Source organism: Podarcis tiliguerta (assembly GCF_965153285.1).
Source record: "Podarcis tiliguerta genome assembly, chromosome: 8".
In the NCBI taxonomy this organism is placed as follows: domain Eukaryota; kingdom Metazoa; phylum Chordata; class Lepidosauria; order Squamata; family Lacertidae; genus Podarcis; species Podarcis tiliguerta.
In genome coordinates, this window is record NC_139541.1 from 50,443,753 (window position 1) to 50,466,775 (window position 23,023).

The 23,023-nt window shown below is 45.4% G+C and overlaps 1 protein-coding gene across 1 annotated transcript in view; it reads right to left on the minus strand.

Moving 5' to 3' along the window:
- HYDIN (HYDIN axonemal central pair apparatus protein) overlaps positions 1–23,023 on the minus strand; it is a 142,595-nt gene that overhangs the window by 105,393 nt on the left and 14,179 nt on the right. Inside the window, exons 7-14 of the mRNA XM_083454603.1 lie at positions 22,407–22,531; positions 20,300–20,501; positions 15,269–15,452; positions 10,075–10,174; positions 6,803–6,921; positions 5,831–6,054; positions 5,325–5,392; positions 1,055–1,290 (exon numbers count right to left, since the gene is read on the minus strand). Of these exons, the coding sequence (XP_083310729.1) occupies positions 1,055–1,290; positions 5,325–5,392; positions 5,831–6,054; positions 6,803–6,921; positions 10,075–10,174; positions 15,269–15,452; positions 20,300–20,501; positions 22,407–22,531 (1,258 nt within the window). The remainder of the gene's footprint in view (positions 1–1,054; positions 1,291–5,324; positions 5,393–5,830; positions 6,055–6,802; positions 6,922–10,074; positions 10,175–15,268; positions 15,453–20,299; positions 20,502–22,406; positions 22,532–23,023) is intronic.

Consider the following 23,023-nt stretch of genomic DNA (forward strand, 5'->3'; position numbering starts at 1 on the left):
GGTAATAGATATGGAAATGTGAAAATCAGTAAGAGAGACACAACTTCTACCTTTGAGACCTAGAGTGCACTCAATCAACAGACTTATTATTATTCTCCTTCTCCTATCCAGGCCCCTCTGTACTCACACAGGCAACATGAACTCACAGAGGCAACATGAACTATTTTTCTGCCCTCTTCCTGACCATCATTGGGGACACAGGAAGCAAGATGTTTACACTGTCATTCTTTGTTCTTATCTTTGTTCATGTTTCTCTCTAAATGTCTGTAAACTCTGATTTCCTCAATAAAACTATTTTACTTCATAATTATAATTCTGTGCCAGGGGTAAATTCATACTCAACCCTACTCACATTGCTACTGGTTCCCATGCTGTTAAGGGTCTTGCACCTCCCTCAATTAAAGGGAGTTCTTTTGAAAGGAGTGTTGGACAGACACATCTTAAATATTGGCGACCTGTTTACTTCAATTGTAAGAAGTGCAAGACAGTGGCAGCTTTATGAGGAAAGATTTTTGTGCTCCTTAAAATGGTTGGAGGTCCCAAGTAACCCCAGCTTTTGCCCCCAAGCCATGAGGGGTGATGCAACCTTAATACAGTGATGGGGGGAAAAAAGGAGTTTAACACAAATGGGGGCAAAGATGGCAGGAGAGACATCCTGCAAGGAGCATTATTATGTGGCCTCAAACAGCACGGAGCAGAGTTTGAACGTGCATTATTTTTGCAGGAGGAAAAGGCAGAAAAGGCCAAGTCCTGAAGATGCTACAAATGAAGTAGGAGTTGGCAGCCCTTTGGATATAGGAGAGGAATTCTCTCTCTTTTCATTTGAGGTCACTGGCCAGTTTCTCCAAGCTTTTCCAATGTGAACAGTATGAACATTACTGTAACTTAAATTGACTTTCAAGTGAGTGATTCTGCAACTCAATAATTGCCTCATAGCTTAGTGAGCCTTTATAATACAATCTATCCTCAGCACAAGTCCTATAATCAATTTGCTGTACTTCAGGATCCACCTGCTCCTCACTGAGGACAAACAGCAGCATAAGTGGCACTGCACCTGGATGTCCATGAGTCCTTGTGAGCGGATGGTGCCTCGGTTGGGAGTGATGGTAAATTCTTTGGGCTTTGCCCCTCCACTGTGTGCCTTCCTCCACGTTGGCCTTGATATGTCAGAGGCTTGATGCTCACTCATGACACTTGGCTCCCCAGTGCCATCTCCTGGGACACGAAGGTCAAAGGTCATGGGCACCAAAGAGGTGTTGACGAGACAGCAGGACAGGGTGTGAGGGAAACCTGCAAGAGAATGTTTTCACCCAACAGGAATTGTGAAGGAGCTTCATGAAGGCACTGAAAGTGACCCAAAAGGACACACATTTGAACTCCTCCACACAGTCAACTTTTTCTTTTAGGAAAAGGAGTTTGTGCCAACGGCCCAAACAGCAAGTGCACAGGCCCATGTCATATAGCAACAGTCCCTCCTCAATGTGTAGAAACAACTCTTCATCTAGAGGTATAGTGTTCTGAAGGAATAACCATACATGGTTTGCAAGGAGAGTGGGGTTCCTAAATGACACTCCAAGCCATATGCTAGAAGGGAAGGCAACCCTCCACCCACTTCTCAAGGCTAATTTCCAATCTACACAATTGTCAATCTAAAAGTAATTCCTAAGCCCATATATAGTAGTGAGTCAAGATCTGCTCAGTAGAAGTTCAATTAAATCCTTAGCAAGGAGTTCTAGAACCTAGAAGTAGCCAGTGATGAGGTCCTCTCTTGAGTTCCTGCCAAATGTGCTTCAGAGGTTGGTGGGACAGAGCAAAATGCTCCTGAGGGTCTTAAAAGCTGGGCAAGCTCAAGTGGGAGAAAAGGAGACCATCTGGTCCCAAGTCGTGTGTGTGGAACACTTTGAATTGTTCGTGGAAATTGATTATTAGCAAACAAAGTTGGTATAGCCTAGGAGCCACATGCTCTGAATTACTCTTAATCCAAGACAACTCCAGGATAAGCATAAATGGGCACAAAAGGTAGATCAACACAAATAGGTACAATAGGCATAAGTGAAAAAAATATTCATACTAACAGTTTAACATAAGAGATTAACAAAATGCCAAGGTGAAACATAGAAATAGAACTATAAAAACTACCATGCAAACTATGTCACACATCACAAAAAAGATTGTCCTGTTGGTGCCACTTGAGGTATGTTGTCTACAGGCATACCTCATTTTACTGCATTTCACTTTATTGTGCTTTGCAGATATTGCTCCTTATGAGGATGTAGGTACAGCTGCAGGCAGCCCAGCCACTTCCAGAGGAAGGAAGCCCACCCCCCACCTGCCAATACCCCTCTCCTGGGCATGGCAGTGGAGCTGGCAAGGGCTATATCCGAGTTTCTCCCTCTAGCCTCTACAGCTAGGTGGGCGGGCCTGGATTAGTATACAGTATGGTGTAAACAAAATAAATTGTGTGACTCATTTTATTGCGATATTCACTTTAGTGTGGTGTTCTAGAAAAGAACCTGCAGTATCTCCAAGATATGTCTGTATTTGCAAATGAGAGCACCCCGCTCAACTTTGGAATGCCCTCCCCACTCAGGGCTTTTTCTTTTAAAATACATCACATACTTCCACTACAGAAGGCACTCAGAGCAGGGCCTTGATCAAAGATCTTAAGACATGGGAAGAGGAACTCCGCCATGTATTTGGGTCTCAAGCTTTCTAAGGTTTTAAAAGGGCCAGCACTCGGAATTGGGCTCGGAAGCAAAGAAGCAGCCAATGCAGTTCTTTCAAAATTGATTCAATGAACCAACCTGGCTGTACCAGTCAAAAATCTGGGATTTGAGTTCTGCACTAATGGAAGCTTCCAAGCAGTGGCGTAGCGTGGGGGGTGCAGGGGGGGCCGGCCGCACCGGGCGCAACATCTGGGGGTTAGGGTTAGGGGGCGCAAATCCACGGGTTAGGGGGCGCAAATCCACGGGTTAGGGGGCGCAAATTACTTGCCTTGCCCCGGGTGCTGACAACCCACGCTACGCCACTGCTTCCAAGTCATCTTTAAGGGAAGCCTCATATATAAAGCCTTTACAAATGATCCAGACATGAGGTTATCAATATATTGATCACCATGACTAAGGTATTCCTGTCTGGCTACAACATTCTGAACCAGCTGGAATTTCCAAACACTCTTCAAAGGCAGCTCTCTAGGTAGGCCAGCCAGCAGCCAAGGCATCAAAAAGGACTCGATTGGATTTATATTTTTAATTTATTCATAAAAAACAAAGAGGTGAGAGCTAAAATGAAATGGTGTTGAGTGCTGGAAAATGTGCAGAAAAAGTAATGAGTTCTCTTGAATAACAGGAATATGGGGCAGGATGGGGCAGGTTATGGTGGATATCAAGCACCAATTAAGCCTTCAGCCACACCACTATTGATTTCACATTTAAACGTCAGATTGTCTTTAATGAGGCTGGGACAGAGGAGCCAGGATCAACACTGGAATGGAAATTATCTGAAATAACGAGTTAAGAATATATTGGGGAAGATGAGTTTGCAGCAGGAAGAAGGAAACAAATACAGGCCTACAAGGAGAACAGGGGGGGTTGAATAGCTACATTAGCAATGGGAACATAACAAGAGGATCAGACCAACAGTCCACCTAGTCCAGTCACAGTGGTCAGGCAGATGCCCCTGGAAGTCCATAAGATGGAAAGACAGCTGTCCTTTCCTAATTGATTTGATGGTTTTTAGAGCTGGAACCCCCAAGGTTCAGAGGCAGTCCATTTAGCTATCATATTAATCGGTTTTGAAAGACATTAATTGGTCTTTTTTATTATTCAAAGCCAGTGACCGTCATTTGTTCGTGCAATAATGAATTCCATAAGGAAATTATGCATTGCCTGAAGTGGTCCTTTATTTGGTCTTTCCTGAAACTAATCCCAGTCATCCCTAATCCTTCCTAAAGATTATCTTTCTTTCTTTCTTTCATATATATATGAAATCGAGATAGAGAAACACCCTCACAACATGAACAAGCGTGACGACACATCCCGCTTGCCAGACATCTGGAAATTAGCCCTCCCCACAAAATCTGACACCAGATCCAGAGGCACACAGAACGCCATCACCAATCAACCACACCAGACCCAAACCCAGACCCTCTCCACAGATAAATTACAGACACCATCCAGTAGCCAAACCAGGGTGGCACCTCCGGATGCTGCACCCCCCTGCAATCCCTACACAGATCTGGCTGGCACAGGCCACAAAACCACAGCTCGCCCCTATACACGAAGCCAAGCCAGAGCACAACCAAGTGCAGTACAGCCATCTTCTCAGAAAAACTCTTCACAAAGTTCAAGAGTTCAAGACACGAAGGCTTTAGCAACTAATCCACACCTAATGACCCACCTAAGTGGGATTCAGGAAATCACTCAAGAAATCACTCAAGATATCCCTCAAGTAATTAAGGAACAAAAGAAGAAAAGGCACACTAGCCTGGGAACCTCCTCTCTGCCCAGAACATTGGAGGCTATACACCACACCTCCTCAACAGTATTTATAGGAACTCAAACACTGAGATCCTGCTCTGTTCCAGTAACAAGAAGCCGAAAGCACCAGCCTGAAGATGACGAGTGAGACCTCGTCGAAACGTCGCCTAGACACCCCAACTTTTACACGGGAAGACACCCGAGGACACCAAAACCTGCATTCCTGTACCCGTGAAAATCTACGAAAGCAAATATATATATATATATATATATATATCCCTAGCTCTTGGTTCTTCACCACCCCCATCTCATTGACTTTTGTTAGGCTCTCTTAGAACAGCTTCCACCTCTTTCTTCAAAACCCACCTTAAAACTCACTTCGCAATCACCATTTCCTGGAAAAGAACCAATGCCCCTTACCTAGCCCTCCCCATCCTATTATTTCTACTCCTGCCATATGCATGCTCTAAGGCTGGTACTCCCTACAGTAGGTGGCCATGCTGGCTAGGGCTGATGGGAGTACTGGTCCAAAACAGCTGGAAGGCCACAAAGGTTGACGAAGGCTACTCTAAGTCATCTGGGTATGAAGGGAGAAACCCATCACGATTTCCATGCACTGCTCTTTGTGAGCACCTGGGTGGTGGCCCTTAGTAGGAAACAGAACACTAGAGTATTAGATGGATGTTGGTCTGATTGAACTTACCATTTATTATGACCTTAAAGTCAGTCTCGCCTACAAGTAGGATTCACAACTGGCCTTGTTTTTAAAGAAATCTAACTAATAATTATAATTTATTATTATACAACTACTACTACTACAAAAATCCACAAATAGTGCAAACTTACCAAAGGAGACATCCCCAAAATCGAGGGATGGGACATTGAAATGAAATGTCGGTCCAATGACACAGCCCCTAAAAGGGAAAACAGAGACTCCTTTGTAACAGGACTCAAAGAAAAGTCACCTTTAGTTGAAGTAGTTAGCAGAACTTTTAGGGCCAAAGGCTCCCACCCTGCCTTTGCAACACAGAGGTGTGGTTGTCAGGGGACCAAGGGAGAGAGTTATGCTTGAATTGTTGTGGAATACAGAATCTAACATCAGATGCATTTGGATATACATGCACATGTGCTCATCTGTGTCCCAGACTACAGCTCAAGACAGCAGTAGAGAACTGGGACCTCCACTGCCTGCATAACCTCCTTCTTGAGTTATGAATGCGATGGACCTCCGGAAGTGGGTTGTCAGTATAGCTTTGTGTGTCTGTATCTCTACAAAAATGTTTTATTTTTAAACATCAGTTTTACCTCGAAACTTCCCTAAGGATATGCTTGAAACTCATTCTCCAGCTTACCTAATCACTAAGATCACAGGCTGGGGAGATCCATTCACACTGAATTTGAACTCTTCAAAGAATTGTCCCAGGATGGTACAGCTGAAGGTGACCTGAATGGCCTGGTGGCCTCCTGGCTCAATTATTCCTTCACTGGGCTGAAATGTGAAACAGGCACCCAGGGCCGTGGATGGCCATATCAGGCTGAAGAGGGCATCAATAGCTCCTTTGTTAGAAAGGATGGCCTGCAGCAAGGGAGGGGAGAAGATGAAAACAATCTAATTCTCAAAGAAGCAACTCATTTACATTTCTGTTAAAATTGGTGCTGCTGTCTCCAACTTCCATTCTATTGTTACCGTCATCACAGATGTCTAGATTACATAATCCTTGGCTAGGAATGAGGGAGGTTGGCTTCTATGAACCAAAGGTAGATAAGAGTGTTGGACTTTAGACAGGGAGATCTGAGTTCAAAACCTCACTCAGCTCTGACTCTGACTGGATGGCCTTGGATACCCTGTTTCTCTTAGCCTAAAAGGTAAAGGTAAAGGTACCCCTGCCCGTACGGGCCAGTCTTGACAGACTCTAGGGTTGTGCGCCCATCTCACTCAAGAGGCCGGGGGCCAGCGCTGTCCGGAGACACTTCCGGGTCACGTGGCCAGCGTGACATCGCTACTCTGGCGAGCCAGAGCCGCACACGGAACGCCGTTTACCTTCCCGCTAGTAAGCGGTCCCTATTTATCTACTTGCCCCCGGGGGTGCTTTCGAACTGCTAGGTTGGCAGGCGCTGGGACCGAGCAACGGGAGCGCACCCCGCCGCGGGGATTCGAACCGCCGACCTTTCGATCGGCAAGCCCTAGGCACTGAGGCTTTTACCCACAGCGCCACCCGCGTCCCTTCTCTTAGCCTAAGTGGCCTCAAAAGATAAAACAATGTGAATGCCCTATGATCATGGAAGGAAGGCAGAACATAGCTCTGATGAATAACAGGACTCACCTCATAACTGTGGGCTGAGCCAACAAAAATTTTCCCAACATCCAGCTGGTCAAAGTTGAAAAGCAGCTTGGGGGCCATGGCCTCTCCTTTGATGCGCAGAGGGAGCCGGGTCTCTCGCCCTGGGAAGATGAGACTCTACCTTTAGGATATGAACTCAAAAGATACTGAGTGGAAGGAAGCACTAAAGCAAAAAAGTGAAACTGGACTGACAGAAATAGTTGAAATAACAGCTAGGGTCTTGTCTGACCATCAGGACTGTTTTGCACAAGTTGTAATTTCAAAGTTACATCAATTTCTGAAAAAGCATGAAAATGTAATGTTGGGATATTCTAATCAATGCATCAAGCTCAAGAGAAATGGTGCAGAGAGGGCTAAAACTCAGAACCAGGTCCATACTTTGAACACCTGAGTAGACAGATATATAGCCAGGAAGCCAACTCAAGCAAGGCAAGTTCTGACTTACTTGGAGTCCTGGATCCATCATGTTGCCTGGACCTTCAGTGTTACTACATGTTACTATTTTGGCTTGAGCCCAACATACTAGGAGGAAAAGCTCTGCTCAAAAGGCAAAGCTCCTGGTTAATAATAACTGAGTCTTTCTGGTGGGCTTTCCAGGGAAGTATCACTCCCTCTGGGCTTTAGATGAGAGTATATATACTTTATACAAGAAGAAAAAACCCACTGTGTAAGTGGATGCTTTAATTTGTAGTCTGTGTGGCACATCCATTTGTTGAATCCTCTGCTTTAGCCCTTAAAAAGTTCCTGTTCTCTCTCTCTCTCTCTCTCATCACTGCATGGGGTTTGCTTGACAACAACCACACATGGTAATTAGCACAAATGTGTACTAACACACTGCATTTGTGTCTGGCAGCTAAAACGGCTGTCCCTGATTTGCTTCCAGCCAAGGGAGTTGTTTTAACTCTTTCCTCCTTATAATTCCACAGCTTTACAGGGTTAGGCCTGTCACAGCTTTACAGGGTTAGGCCTGCAAATGATCCATGGGAAGGGACAGCAGTGATGGCATAGTTATGTCAGGGAGAAGCCAAAGTCCAGAGCAGCAAATAAAAATAAGAGCAGCTGGGGCAAGAACATAGTCATGGTCATATGGGGTGGTCAAGTTCCGAAAGGCAGCAGTCTAGAAGAGTGAGGTGAAGCATGGGAATTTCTAGAGCAGTTACTCCCTCAGGAGGGACAGTTATATAAGCCTGGCAGTCAAGTTCCTATTGGCTCCCAAGATCACTTGGTCCAGCTAGGCAGATCAATAGTTCCTTCTGCCTGACAGCTGTCCTGGCAGCACAGAAGGGCAGGTGCCAGGGCCCTGTGTTGCCACATCCCCTGCAAGACAGAAACAAAGTACAAGGCAAGGAACCCTTATTCCTTACATTAGGTCCCTTCATTTCTGCATATCCTTCTGTTCTGATTTTTTTGTTATCCTCTTTCTAGTGACTTCCTGCATTCCAACTCTCCCCCTATTCTGTATCTTTGTACATTTTCTCTCATCGCTTCTTATTTATGGAATATATTACTAGCCCACATTAATTCATTCAATTGTATCTTTTTCTTTTTAAATAATAGGACGTTGAAGTTCCTTTATTTCAGCTGGCCTGTTTCTAATTACAGTTGGCTTTCATGCACTCAAGTTCTTAGTTTTGTTTCTAATATTTTGTTGTCAAAATAAGGTCGTCAACCTCTATTTTGATGCATGTTCTTATAGCACCTAAAGTTAGCTTAAGCACTTCATAAATTATTTTTACTACTGCTGTTATTAAAGCTGAAGAAAATTGTGCAGTTTTCTGCTGTACTTGTATTTGAAGTGCTATCCATCCTTCCAGATGTTTTTACCACTGAATCTAAGCAGGCTAGCTCTGATCAGTAGCTGGATAGGACACTGCCTGAAAACCAGTCTGCTCCCACTCCCATGTATGTCACCTTGGGTTCCAGGATGCAAGAAAGGCAGAATATAAACCATACTAAAAAGAAAAAGACCCAGTTAAGGCTGCTCCATTAACTGTCCCACCAACCTTGGTCTGCCATCAGCCAGTCCCCACCTGTCTGCTTTCGTACATCTGTTCCAGGGGCTGCTGGCACTGGCTGTCAACTTTTTCCTCCTCAATCTTTGTGTTGTCATTAAGTAGAGAGGAGGATGGGGGCAAAACTAGAATTAGTTGGCTCTGCCTCTCTTTGGCTCTAGCTCCACTTCCTACTGGCCTCTCTGCCTTCCACCAGCCACCACTGATTAGACCTTCCCAGTCCTATACTGGGGATCAGCAGTCAAGTTCTTCAAGGAATAGCTAGCAAGTTGTCAACAAATATAAATTTCTTTTCCCCTCTCCATGGAATCCTGGTGGATCAATGTGACTTATTGTGAGTGGCTGATCATAATACCATTTCTACGTGCTCTTGCAAAGCCTGCAAGGATATGGTTGTTTTCTTGAAAGATTACAAAGTACCACAGAAGTGGACTTAAGTCTTCTCCCTATCTGCTGTTTCTCTACTCCAAATATGTCCTCCTCCCAGCAATATTTTTCCCTCCCATTGCATTTGATACTCATGTTCAGTGTTCCAAATGTTTGTGCTGTGAACATCTGAAACAATGTGGAGAGAAACCAAGTTTGGGTGAGATGATAAGGAGCAAAAAAAGTGGCTGTGGAGAAAGGGTTACACACTCCTTCCCTCCCCCAACCACTCTTCCATTCAAGATTTCCACACACACACAGAGGGGAATGTGTCAGCAGCTGCTATTATTGCAAAGACATCTGTGCTGGAAACAAGCACCTCCTCCTGCTGCTGCTTGGGCCGGGGAAGCAGCAGGAGCAATGCTACCCTGGTCTCAGCCTCTGGCCAGGTTGGGGGTGGCCAAACATGGAAGGAGAGAGAGAGGAATGAAGGAAAGATTCACATGGCCCTTGTGCCCACACACACACTCACTAGCAGCACAATTTCCATGCCCCCTTGGGCCTGCACCCTTGGCAGGGGCCAACCCCACCAATAGCTAGGTATGCTCCTGTCCAGAGCCTGCAACACAGTACACTGCATCTCTGCAAAGGGCAAACAAACATGATCAGGGCTGGTTTCTTTCCTCTTGTCAAGCAGAGCAGACTAGAACATGTGCTTCAGACTGTGCTAGGCACCTCCCAATCAAGGTGGTAGGCATCTGATGTAACTGGAAGGCCTACTGATCTCAGGCTCACCAGAGTGTGAGACCAGACTTCAGGAATTCTGAAAGCACCTACTGTATCCCATAATGACAGTGTGAGGTGGGAATATCATACCTGAGATATCACAGTATACAGTTCGGTGATAAACCCCAGCTTCTTGTGGCCTGAAGATCACGCTGATTTCGGTTGTGGAATTGGGCCAAACTTCTCCCTCCTAAAGATGGAAGGGAAGTGATATGTGACGTCATTCAAAAATGCTTTAAGCACTGCCCTTCCAGCCCTGCCTTCTCAACATGAAGCAGGTCTAAAGAATCCTTTCATCCTGGGGAGCTGGAAGCGCAGCATTTGCTGGACTGTCTTCTATGGCCAAAGATTCCAACAAGACCCAGCAAGGCAATTTCCTAACCCAAAATTAGGGGCACTTGGGGCCTCTAAAAAGTCTCCTTCCCCTTGCTAAGCTCTCCCATCCCATCTTTACTCAGTTTCACACATTCAAGTCTCATCCTCCCTACTTCTGTCTGTGCATGGAGCTCCACTAGCTTAATAGGACCTCCATCTTCAAAAACAGTGTCCTTCCAAGTGGCAGGTGCCAGCAGCAAACATGTGTTTGTGGCTATTTGCTTTATGCTCTGCTTGTAAGCTTTCCAGAGGCATTTGACAGGCCTCCATTAGAAACAGAATTCTGGAGTAAGTGACACAAAGGCAGAAGCCCCTAATGCTAAAGGACCCAATGGAGCACCTCACTTTTTCCTCCAAGACACCTGAAGCACCGCCTAAGAGCCTAACCCTTCCTTCAAGGAAAAAGATACCATCTTCTTACCCAAGCAGGTTCTTTAATTGCTCTGTTGACTAACCAACCAGTGCTCAATGGAGCAACACTATCCTTTCCCAAGACTTGGGCATTATGGTCTTGACAGTGACCTTTTGAGCCACTGAAACAACACACCTGACTCATGCTCAGTGTGTCATCCAGCAACTCTCTCTACTAAACCTTTTGCAGTAATCTTTGGCTGCCTTCCTTCCATTTTATACTTGTACCTTTCTTTTTTTTAACCGTATGTATGTAACACTTTACATTGAAAATTAGGAAGCTGTCATACACATAGTCAGCCCTCTGGTCCATCTAGCTCAGTATTGTCTACTATTATATTATATTATATTATATTATATTATATTATATTATATTATATTATATTATATTATATTTGTGTACTGCCCTACATCCGCAGATCCCAGGGCAGTTCACAACATAAAATTACAATATAAAACACACACAATACATAATGAAAATAAGAACAAAAACACAACAAAAATCCCCCTCCCAGCCTACACTGACTGGCAGCAAATCTACAGGGTTTCAGTCAGGGGGCATATTGTATTGTTGACAAATCTGAAGATCATAGTTGCTACTCCCACGTCAAATTTTTGACTAAGGCACCAGAACAGGAACACTGAACTCTGTGTATCACGGGATATGGCTTTCCAACCTAATGTTGGTCTGGTTATTACTTTACCTTGCTTTCTTTCAAACCACATACAATAAAGTCACAAGGGCCTCTGACAGAAACCTGGCAGAGGTCAAGGTATATTGGTTGGATCAAGTGCTTAGAACTTTATCCACAAAATCCGTTAAGTTATCAAAAAAGACCTGGTAGGGCTTGTTATTTATAAAAACATATTGATTATCAGAATTAATGCTATTTTCCTCTTGCTGCTTACAACCAAACACATGAGCTAGTTCGTCCGCACATGGGCTGGGAAGCAGAGGTGTAGAGCTATGTGTGCTGGATGGTCAGGGCACACAAATGAGTGGGCATTTCATTTCAGGGGCCTTGCAGCTCTTACCAAGAGCCTGCAAAATAACAGCCCATATTGAAGGGTCAGTGAGCAGGACAGATTCAGATAGGTTGGCTGCATAGCCCTCATTTCATGCCGCAATCAGCAAGGGCAAGGATGCCCTTACAGATGGAGCTAGCTTACCAGGCTCCTTCCTACCTGGCCTCTCAGAGTATCGGATGCAGCTCAATAAGGTTGTAAGAATTGCATTACTGGAATTGCTGTTTGTTGCCAGCATCCTGTTCTCAAGAGGCATTTTACTCTATGACTTCCCCAGGGAACCAGAAAGCCAGACATACCCAGGTAAAACCACCCTGTTAAGAATGGAGCCATCAGAAGCTCATTGCCTTAGTGTTGCCTCCTTGGCACACATTCCCAGACAGTCCTTCCCCTATTGGCTGGAGTCATCACCAGAATATCTAAGCTTGCAGGCCTACCCTCAAAATATTATGGGCTTATTCATGACAAATGCCATACAACACCAGCTAATTAAAAGGAGCTCGCTCTGGTAAATATGCATTTGCCAAGTGGCTTTCTAGGCGGTTGAGTTTAGCTGTGTTTCAGCTTTTATTTGCTGCTGCAACAATCTGATAAGAGGGTATAAAAAGTTAAATTTCCTGACAGAGCAGCATATTTAAAGGGGAGGGCAGTGATGTCCTGTCAAGGGCAGTGCAATAGCAGCACACACCTTACCTCCCTTGGCTTCTGGTTTCCATTTCCAAGGAGTCAGCTTGCACATGTTCACAATGTGACTTGCAGCTAATAGATGTTGCAAATGGAATCAAAGCTATTCAGCAGTTAGACGAGCAAAAGCCACCTGGGCTTCCCCCAGAGCTTTTTTGCTGACAGATCATGCTTCTTTGCAAAACCAAATCAAGCTAAATTTGAGATGTACTCTGAAAGTCAGAGTTGCATAACCATTTATTTCCCATGGGCTTGGAAAGATGCTCAGATCGTTTGGCTTTTTACTTTCCACAAACATATTCTTTTTTTTAAGTTGGATTCCTTTATTTTTCCATAACCCTTTAGTTTCAGAATCTGTCCTCAAGTTGCTTTGTTCAAGCAACAAGATTAGACCAGACCACAAAGAGCTTAGATCTGCAGCCCAGAAACAACTCTTTACTAACACCACTTACTGACTAGGTGGCTCTGATTCACCAGTGGGTCTCTGGAGAGATGCCTGCAGACTAGTAAAAGCAACAAATCATCTTGGATATAGCCTTGTTGGCTTTTGCCATTTACTGGTTCCCTGCTGGAGATCTTGCTCTTCACATACAGTTTGCACAGTGAGAGATCTTCAGTTCCAGATTTCCTGCCTTAAGTTGCAGGTTGGACTAGGTAACCTACAAGGACCTCAGTCCCACAGGAGTCAGTAATGACCACCAACCTAGGGTGGCTTTAAAAGAGGATTCACCAAATTCATGGAAAGGGCTTCTGAACACCATTTGCTGGAAATCACAGGAAGGGAGAGTGCTCTTGTGCTCCGCTCCTGCTTGTGGGTTTGCCACAGGCATGTAGCTGGCCACTGTGAGAACAGGATGCTGGACCAGATGGGCCACTGGCCTGATCCAGCAGGCTCTTCAGGATCTTACGGCTCCCTTTCCAGCTCTAAGTTTCTATGACAACATCATCCAAGGTATATGGTTTTGGAAAAAACTCAGATAACAATAATTACAAGCTTTCCTGCTTGCAAGCAAGGTTTTAATTGGTGCCAGCAGAAGAGAAAGCTGAATCTCCCAAGATCCAGCTTCACTGAATGACCCCCAGTGAGGTCTAGTTTCAAGAGAGAGGGAGAAATTTATCTGTCTACTTTCTCCACACTACAAATAATTTTATACAACTCTCATGTCATCCCCCTACTCAAGAGCACAGCAACAAAGTTTGTGAGAATGGTTGAAGGAGCTGCACGTGCTTAGCCTGGAGAAGAGTAAATTAACGGGAGGCATGATAGGGGTCTTCAAATATCTAAAGGGATGTCAGTCATGCAGAAGATGGAAAAGGCTTGTTTCCTGTTGCTCCAGACTACAGGAAAGGGCAAGAAAGCAGGTGGCAAGAGTTGTTCAACTCTGGAACAGGCTCCCTTCGCTAGTGGGATGCTTTCTTCCTCTGGAGGTCTTTAAGCAGAGACTGGATGTCCAACTGCCAGGGATGCTGTACCTGCACACCTTGCCCTGCAGAGATGACCTCCCTCATCCCTTTCAATGCTATGATTTAATGGGAGGGAATGTCCTAGTGCTAGGTCCAAGGATGGTGTACAGCTCCACTATTGATGGAGGTGCTCTCATGATTTTAAAAAGGTAAAGGTACCCCTGCCCGTATGGGCCAGTCTTGACAGACTCTAGGGTTGTGCGCCCATCTCACTCAAGAGGCCAGGGGCCAGCGCTGTCCGGAGACACTTCCGGGTCACGTGGCCAGTGTGACGAAGCTGCTCCAGCGAACCAGCACCAGCGCAGCACACGGAAACGCCGTTTACCTTCCCGCTAGTAAGCAGTCCCTATTTATCTACTTGCTCCTGGGAGTGCTTTCGAACTGCTAGGTTGGCAGGCGCTGGGACTGAACAACGGGAGCGCACCCCGCCGCGGGGATTCGAACCGCTGACCTTTCGATCGGCAAGCCCTAGGCGCTGAGGCTTTTACCCACAGCGCCACCCACGTCCCTCTCATGATTTTAAGAAGTGTTAAATATGGCTTCTGCCCAATGCTACCCCCATCCTTTCAATGACTCTGCACTTTTTAAACCATGCTCTGCTGGCATATATTTAGTGGCAGAACAGCTGCAATGGCAGAGAATTCTGCTGGCATACCTGTGGTGTTCCATTGGCCTTATCTGTCCTGGTGGTAGTCATGGGTGCAATCAGGATTTGGGGGGCAGGTTTTTTGGGGGGCAGAACCTCAAATTTGTATTGATTTGTATTTGGGGGGGGCAGATGTCTACCACCCTGCCAGGGCTACACCCATGGTGGAAGTGCATCTTGCATTCTGCCAAATCCAGGAGCCCCTCAGCCAGCATAGCTCAAAAACAGGATTGCTTGGTTAGGCTTCCATCTCCAGCGTGAGGAGAATAACAGGTACAGTGGTACCTTGGTTCTCGAACGTAATCCATTCCAGAAGTCCGTTCGACTTCCAAAACATTTGAAAACCAAGGTGCAGTTTCCAATTGGTGCTGGTGCCCCAAAAACAATAGCTGACAACCGCATCAGACGTTCAGCTTCCGAAAAACGTTTGAAAACTGGAACACTTACTTCCGGGTTTTCGGTATTAGGGAGCCGAAATGTTCAAGTACCAAGGCATTCGAGAACCAAGGTTCCACTGTACATGCAATTTGACACTGTTCTATTTTAACAGGAAGGAAATTTCCCTCACAAAGTTTGGGTGAGGATTACTGAGAATACCCCAAAGCTTCTTTAGAACACAGAATACAAATAGCATATGCACTCCTATGCTTGTCATAATTTCTAGGCACAGTTTCTTACCAGAGGCTCAACAGTAAAAACGTGATTGTTGAAGAGCATGGAGTCTTCCTGCACCCTGGCCTGGCGGTTCTGAAAGGTACGGGTGACAATGGAGAGGTGCTCACGAAGATCAGGATGCATATTACACTCAGCCAGGAGCTGATCCAGCACACCCTCTTCCTCGGCCTGCAGTGTATGGCATATCCTGGAGCCGCAGGGGAAAAAAAGGAGGAAATGGATCATGTAATAGGCAACTTGGAGCCAAGAAGAGAGCAAATGAGGATGGCTGGAACTCTCAGGCTACAACTGGCATTTGCTTGCAGGATAAACAGCAGGTTTTCAAGATTTGGGGGAATTTTGAGACCCATCCCTCCAGCTCTGACAGCCAACACATCAAGCAGCAGTCTTGGGATCCTACGCAACTTTTGAATTTAGCAAGTCCTTAGGGCAGGCTAGGGGATATTCAATCCAGATATTTTGGACTTCAACTCCCATCAGCCTGAGCCATCATGGCCACGGGTTAGAGATGATAGGAGCTGTAGTCCAAAACTTCTGGAGGGCACCAGCTTGAGGAAAGCTACTCTAGGCTATGCCCCTCTAAGACCTTCTCTCTTCCCTTAGCTGCTCTCTCATTCTGACTATGCTGAGAGGGCAAGAGAATGAAACATACGTGTGTGTGTGTGAGAGAGAGAGAGAGAGAGAGAGAGAGAGAGAGAGCATGCACATACACACACACACACACAACAGCAACAACTCAGTGCAGGCATGTTTAGTATTCCACATTCTAAAAGGGCATGAGGTACCCATCTTGCAAGTTAAGAAATGCCAAGCCAATGAAGGTAGCCTTGTAAAATCAGCCTCAGCTCAAATACACAGTCCTCTTTTCCCCCTTCAGCAACCAAGACGATCTTACTCAAGTAAAGCCTGGTTTAGCATTCTAATAGGAAAGTGTGGGGGATGAGGTTGAGTCCTCCTCAACAACGGATAATTTTTTCATCTATGCAGCAGCCATGGCTAACTTTTTTCTAATATAGTTTTATTGATTTCCAATATATAACAATTACAAAAAAGAAAGAAAAGAATACAAAAACAAAATCCCAACTCACCCCTCTTTCCCCTCCAGGACAGATCAATCTAGTTAAGTTTGCCAAAGTCCAATCTGTGGTTTCAGTAGTTGCCATTCTTCAGGTTGCTCAGTAAAGTATTTTATAAAAGCGATGGCTAACTTTAATTAGTTGAAAATATGGAGTAAGATGGTGCTTATTCTGAAAATTCTCACTGGCAAAGCAGTCAAGCAAAAAATAGAGTATGACCATGACAAACAGATGGCCTTATGCCATTTAGCATCGTGAGCAAAACATCCCTCTCATAACCACTCCTTGTCAGGAATTCTTCCTTCATTAGCCAGTTACACACCTCCAAAGTGTTATCACAGAAGCTGTGTAAATTTAATAGCCTCACTGCAATGCCTTTTAAAATGTCCCTCTGAATTATTATCCTCCTTGGTGCTCCCAGAATGAAGAATGACTCCCTGATGTCTTCATGGGATGTCAAGAGCAGAAGGGGGCCTGCTGCACCCTTTGTCAGGTGGACCAGACTTTTGTCACACTTTAGGTCTGGCTGTTCTCCAGCCATTATTAATTTTCATGACAAGGTAAAAGTGTCCAGAAATGAAGAGTCTGCTCTGCATTCAGCCCTGAAATTCACCTTCCCATGAAGAGCTTAGGTCAGACCAGCATAACGTGGAATCCACCCACATTGAATATGGCCCACCAGATGTACCTTGGAGCCTGTCAAGGGTCCCCCCCCCTTATTGTAGTCCCAAGCAAGCTACCCAAAAAAACCCAGGAAGTTGTTGGACCTTCTGGTGGGCACTTGCCTTTGGCTTAGTGGGACACAAGTTGTGCATACCTGGCCTGGAACCCTTACTAAAGATGCCCCAACAGCACCACGGAAGGTCCTAAGTGGTGGCCTGGATGTTTCAGTGCTTAGCAGGTAGGGCCAGCCCAAGACATTTCATTGCCTGAGGCAAGGGACAAGAAACCAACTCTATCTCCCAATTCCAAGTACAAGAGCCAACCAACTGGCAGCTGGATCTTATTTTAACACTAGTGATGGGACAGCATCCTCTTTACAGGGGTGCTGCATGACTCACACACCTCTGTCTGCTCCCTACCCCATAGCAGCTGCCACCACAGATGGCTCTTTCACTCAGTAGGGCCAGCCTGTTTACAATTCAAAATCCAGGCAACTAATCCTGCATGTGGATCCTGTGGTGAGGGACCTCTCCTTGCAGCCCCAAATCCCATTACTTGCTCAGATTTGGGTCCCCATTGGAATAAAAAAATCACCCCCTCACTTCTTCCCAATTGTGCAGTTATGGAGGGGCTGTGTCAGCCACAGGGATCCAGAGGTGTGGAAGCAAGGAAAGAAGGGGCTGAACTCATCCTCACTTCAGCCCCACTGGAGACGGTGGGCAAGGATCATGCTCCCTCTGGGCAACAGCACTGAGACTTAGCAGCAGGGGCTAGAGTCTGAGAAGGATGTTAGAATCTGGGTGCAGCTGCCTCCCCTCGCTCTCAGCACCCTGCACCTATCCTTGAGGATCCCCCTTTTATTGAGGGAGAAGGGAAGGAACCCTGGAAGATCCTGGCTTGTAACTCTGAGCCCACTTGCCCCAAGTTGTTCCTCTTTCTCCTTGGAGCATATAGCCCATGCACTCACTGGCCTCAAGTCTCACTCTGACCAAGGAGGAAGGTTACAGCTAGTGTTGCGTGCAACCTGGTCCTTTAGGGAAGTCCACAGCAAGTAGAAGGCAAGGACCAGCCCACCAACTCAGCCCCAGCCATCCTGCCACAGAACCCTTCCATTCTCGTAGTAACACCTGCCACACACACACCCCATTTCCCCACCTGTTCTGTGCCTCTCAGAGAGCTCTAGACTCTGGTGGCAACAGAGTCTGCTGCTAGAGATGAATGAGTCTGGTCGTTTCAGTTTCTTTCCATTTCTCATTTTCCCAATCTTCAGGTCACAACATTTCCACATCCGCTAGCATTAGTTGTTTTTAACTCATCATAAAATTTATCAGTACTTTAGTGCATGATTCTCCTAATGGCCACATTTTTGCAAGCAATTTTCCTTAATGGGGTGCATTTTTAGATGTTGCTTTCACCAACACAGGGCTTTTAATGCATACTTTTCCTTAACATTAACATTTCCCACAAATTTTGGGTTGGAGAACGGGAACTGCAAAATGCAACAAAGTGCAAAGCTGGAAGGGTCCAACAGATTGCCCGTTTTTCACCTCTCCTGCTGCTAGAATTCCTTCTCTGTTACCCCGTTACTCCACACACACTCGGCTGCCACGGCCCAGTAGCTGAACTTTGCCCCCGTGCAGAAGCAGCATTAGCATCAAGGAATCTACTGTCCATGCTAAAGTTGGTGCAAGTTGGAAACCGAACTCTGGGAGACTGGACATGTGAGGTAAAACAGCAGGCACATGCATGTTGTGCTGAGGGGATCATGCAAAGTTGTGCACTCATAGGTAGCCACAAGAAACCAGCTCATTGATTGGTGCCTGTTAGGTTCCATTTTTGGTCCACGCTGAGAGCACTGTTAGAGCCACAGGAACCAGCAGAATCAATAGAGCAATAGAGTTACACAAATGTGGCTGGTCTAGAAATGTTGTAAGATGTTCTGGACTTTAATATTGTCGTGAGATTTTTTCTGGGTGTGGGGGGGAGAGGTTAGGCTGACTGCCTGAGACCCTTCTAATTCCTGGATCCAGCAAGGATTCAATTGTTGAACTAGCCAGTAAGAGCCATAATGGCCTAAGAATGGGTGGTTAAAATGGGTGGTGGGCCCTCCCTCAACTAGCAGTTAGTTAGAAGGACAAAAGCCATAGTGGTGGGTGGGTGAGAGAAAGCTAAAGGCTGGAGGCAGGCAGGGCAGCTGAGTGAAAGAGCCATGCCTGATTTCTGCTGGAATCCAAGATGTGGCTATTGGAAGAAGACCTTCTTACGGGTTTAATGCTGTAAGTCCCTCCATCGTAGGCTCAGGTTTTATATATGCATAAATAAACCATGTATCATAGAGACACCATAGTCTCAGCCGTCCCTTATTCTGAGGAAACCAAACCCAGTGCAAGTGCCTGGAACCTCTGCAGTCTTGTACCACTCAGAGACTGGGGTGGCATGCAATAATATAATAGGCATTGACCAAGATCAGGGTGGCCCAAGATGTGGTCTGATGGCCACATGAGACCCTTAATACATCCTTTGACAGCCCTCAGCAACATTTGACACACACACACACACACACACAGCCCTCATGCTGCCTTCCCAAAGTCAAGTAAGTGAGGTGCTGGGCTTTGGGAAGGAGGCAAGAGGGCTCTGACAGGTACCTAGAGTCTTCCTGCCTCCTTCCCAAAGCCAAGTTAGCACTTCTCCAGCTTTGGGAAGGAGAAAAGAGGACTCTAGGACCCTGCCAGGGCCACACATTTCCTTCTTAAAGCTCAGCACTTCACTTAGCCAGCTTTGGGAAGGCGGCCTGAAGGCATGAAATTTTGGCGTCACTTGTCTCACCCCACCCGACTCCCTGTGCACCACAAGGCAGTGTATGGCCTGTAAGTTCCATGTCAAAGTACCCTTGCAGCCCCACTTGGTTGGACTGCCATGACCTAGATAGACACACATTTTGGTTTCACACTAGGAGGGTTTAGAAAATACTTACCATAAAGTACCCAAATGATGTACTGTTTTTCAAATTATGTGAAACCTTAAACTTCTTAAAAACCATGCATGCTTTCTCTGTAACGTGAAGATAAAACACTGCAAGCTAACAGGGATTTCTTTTTAAATATATATTTTATTTGGGAACAGTTGGCCACTTTATTTGTATTTATATGTTATATTAGATACATTGTATAATTATATGAAACTATGGTGTAATAAACTTTGAAAGTGAGTAAGGATTGTGAATATGTTTCACCGTAATACTGAATTAAAAAATTTGGGGCGGGGAACCCAAGAAATCCAGAGCCCTCGAGTTTACCTTTGTTTTTTTTGCTCTTCCTCTTCTTGTGTTGCAAAGATCTTCCACTGGAAACGTGCAATGATATCACTCCGATTGTGAATAACCACAGACCTCTGGCTCACTAAAGTGATATATGTTTTCTCAACTATCAAGGAGTTCTTGTCCAGTCTCACATTGACGTCTGTAGCTGCTCCATATAAGCCTACATGAATATCTTCCCCTAAAAGAGACAGCAAATGAGAAATGGAGAAGGACTGACAGAACTGAGAAGGCCTGCATTTTTTGAGAAATGCTTTCTTTCGACAAGCTCCACAAGACACAGATGCTTGTGTGTGCCCAACAAGGAATCTTCCTCTTTAGAAGATTTCCTAGGCCAGACATGGAATGGAACTGTCTAGGCTTCAGCCAGTGTTGCTATTCTCTCAGCAGTAATATTTGGGGCTTGTGAAAATAGTGGAAGAGCAGTGCAATCTCCACAGGTAATAGGCTTAGCATTTGTCTCCCATCCTTTCAAAAGGTGTGATGTTGACATGTGCAATAATAAAGCTTTCTGGCAAGCATTTACCATGCATTTACTTTGGCGTACCATCCCTATTACCTTTCTCCAGTGGAGCCCTTTTATCAGCATGCTTATTTTTCAAAGCAGAGTTTATAATTTGTGTAAAATATGCAATAGCACTTAAACAAGCAACTGTTTTAGGGCAAATTCAATATTGGATTGTTGTTTTAGCATGCTGCCATTTCTAGTCTTTCCAGCTGGCAACCATTTTATCATCGTGCTTTTCCACCCAACCTTCTAATTCACCCTAAAACAACTTTAAATATATTTTCAAAGTTATGCATAATAGAGCTTAAATTTAAAAAGTGCTTTAGTACAAATTAAACATTGATTTAAAAATTGATTGTTCAAAGTGGTTTTTAAAAATTGTGAGTTTGAGTGCATTGTCCTTTTCCTGCACACATGGTTATATCACACCCACAAGTGTGGATGGGATATAACAGGTTGGATACACACCAACAGTACCATATTCCCTTCCCTACCACAATCCCTCCCCCCAAAAAAAACCCTGTGTAAGTGCCGAGAACCCCTGCAATCTTGTTCTGGACCTACTGTGGTTCTCAACTATGTGTGTGTGTGCCTTCTCAGCATAACTGATGCAGACAATTGACTGAGCGTATAGCAGTATTGATTTGTTGTTTTGTCAGCATAGAAGTCTGAACAACCTGAATCAGGCACCTATTTATCTTTTTGGGTAACGTGCTTCAGAAAGGGTAAGACATGCCATCATCAATCATGTTGGTATCCTGCTGTGCAGGCCAGGTAGTTTGCAGTCTGGATTGAAGGGGACTCAGTGGCACAAAGCCTTCTGTGAAGAGAAGCCAGGCTGTTAATGCACAGGTGCCATGCGCTGCACACAGGGGTTGGTTCTAGTGAAAAGGCAAAGGTATTTCTCTCTCTGAGTAAGTCAGGATCATTGAATCAAGGCTGTGCACGGAACCTTTCAAATATAGGCTCTGGCATAAACAGCATCTTTGGCAGGACAACTGCTGCAGCAGATGCTTGGGTGAAGATCTTCTCTTGAGCTGGAGCCAAGGTCTGAGGGCCAAATCAGATGTAACCTTCAATTTAGGTACCTCTTCACATGACTGAAGGCACTCATTCACATACAGCATTGTTCTAGCAGTTCTGAAAACTTCATCCAACAGAAGAGATTTCTGCCATTTAGTGCCTGTGGAAGTATCACACCCATATGCTGCTTTGGCATAATTACAGCAGCTGGCAGGTAACAAAAAAAAAAAGGTTACTGAGCACTGTTGCTTCAGAAACTGTGTTGACCGGGAGGAATCAGCGAGTAAGCAAAGTAGGGTTAGGTGAAGCATGTTGTAGAAAAGTCTGCAAACAATGCTGTTAGGCAGCCGCAATTCATTTCAGCAGGGCTCTTTGACAACTCTCATGCCAAACACCTGGAAGTGACTTCAGTTCAGACAGCAGAGCAGCCCCATGGAAGTAGCAAGGCATCTGTAGTAGAGGTTCCTAGATGACATTGGATTGATTCTATGTACCCTTTTATTCCACAACAAGAAAGCTAAAAGAAAATGATACATCCTTTTATTTTGCACTCACCTGTGTCATAATGCACTACAAGGTCCTCACAGTGGTTGCCACTCTTTTGAGGATGGAAATCAATGGTGAATTGTGTGGTTTCCTGGATTCCAAGGGTCCCAATGGAGGGCTCGATAGAGAATGGTCTGAAATGCAAAGGAGAAATCTGGAATCAATGGGACACATTACTCTGAAGCCCATGGATTTAAACGGGAACTAATTGCAATTACCTTGGTCAGGATCAATGAAAGGGATGCGGGTGGCGCTGTGGGTTAAACCACAGAGCCTAGGACTTGCCGATCAGAAGGTTGGCGGTTTGAATCCCCGTGATGGGGTGAGCTCCTGTTACTCGGTCCCTGCTCCTGCCAACCTAGCAGTTCGAAAGCATGTCAAAGTGCAAGTAGATAAATAGGTACCGCTCCGGCGGGAAGGTAAACGGTGTTTCCGTGCACTGCTCTGGTTCACCAGAAGCGGCTTAGTCATGCTGGCCACATGTCCCGGAAGCTCTACGCCGGCTCCCTTGGCCTATAAAGCGAGATGAGCGCCCCAACCCCAGAGTCGGTCACGACTGGACCTAATGGTCAGGGGTTCCTTTACCTTTACCTGGTCAGGATCAAACTCATTTTTTTACTAGCCTG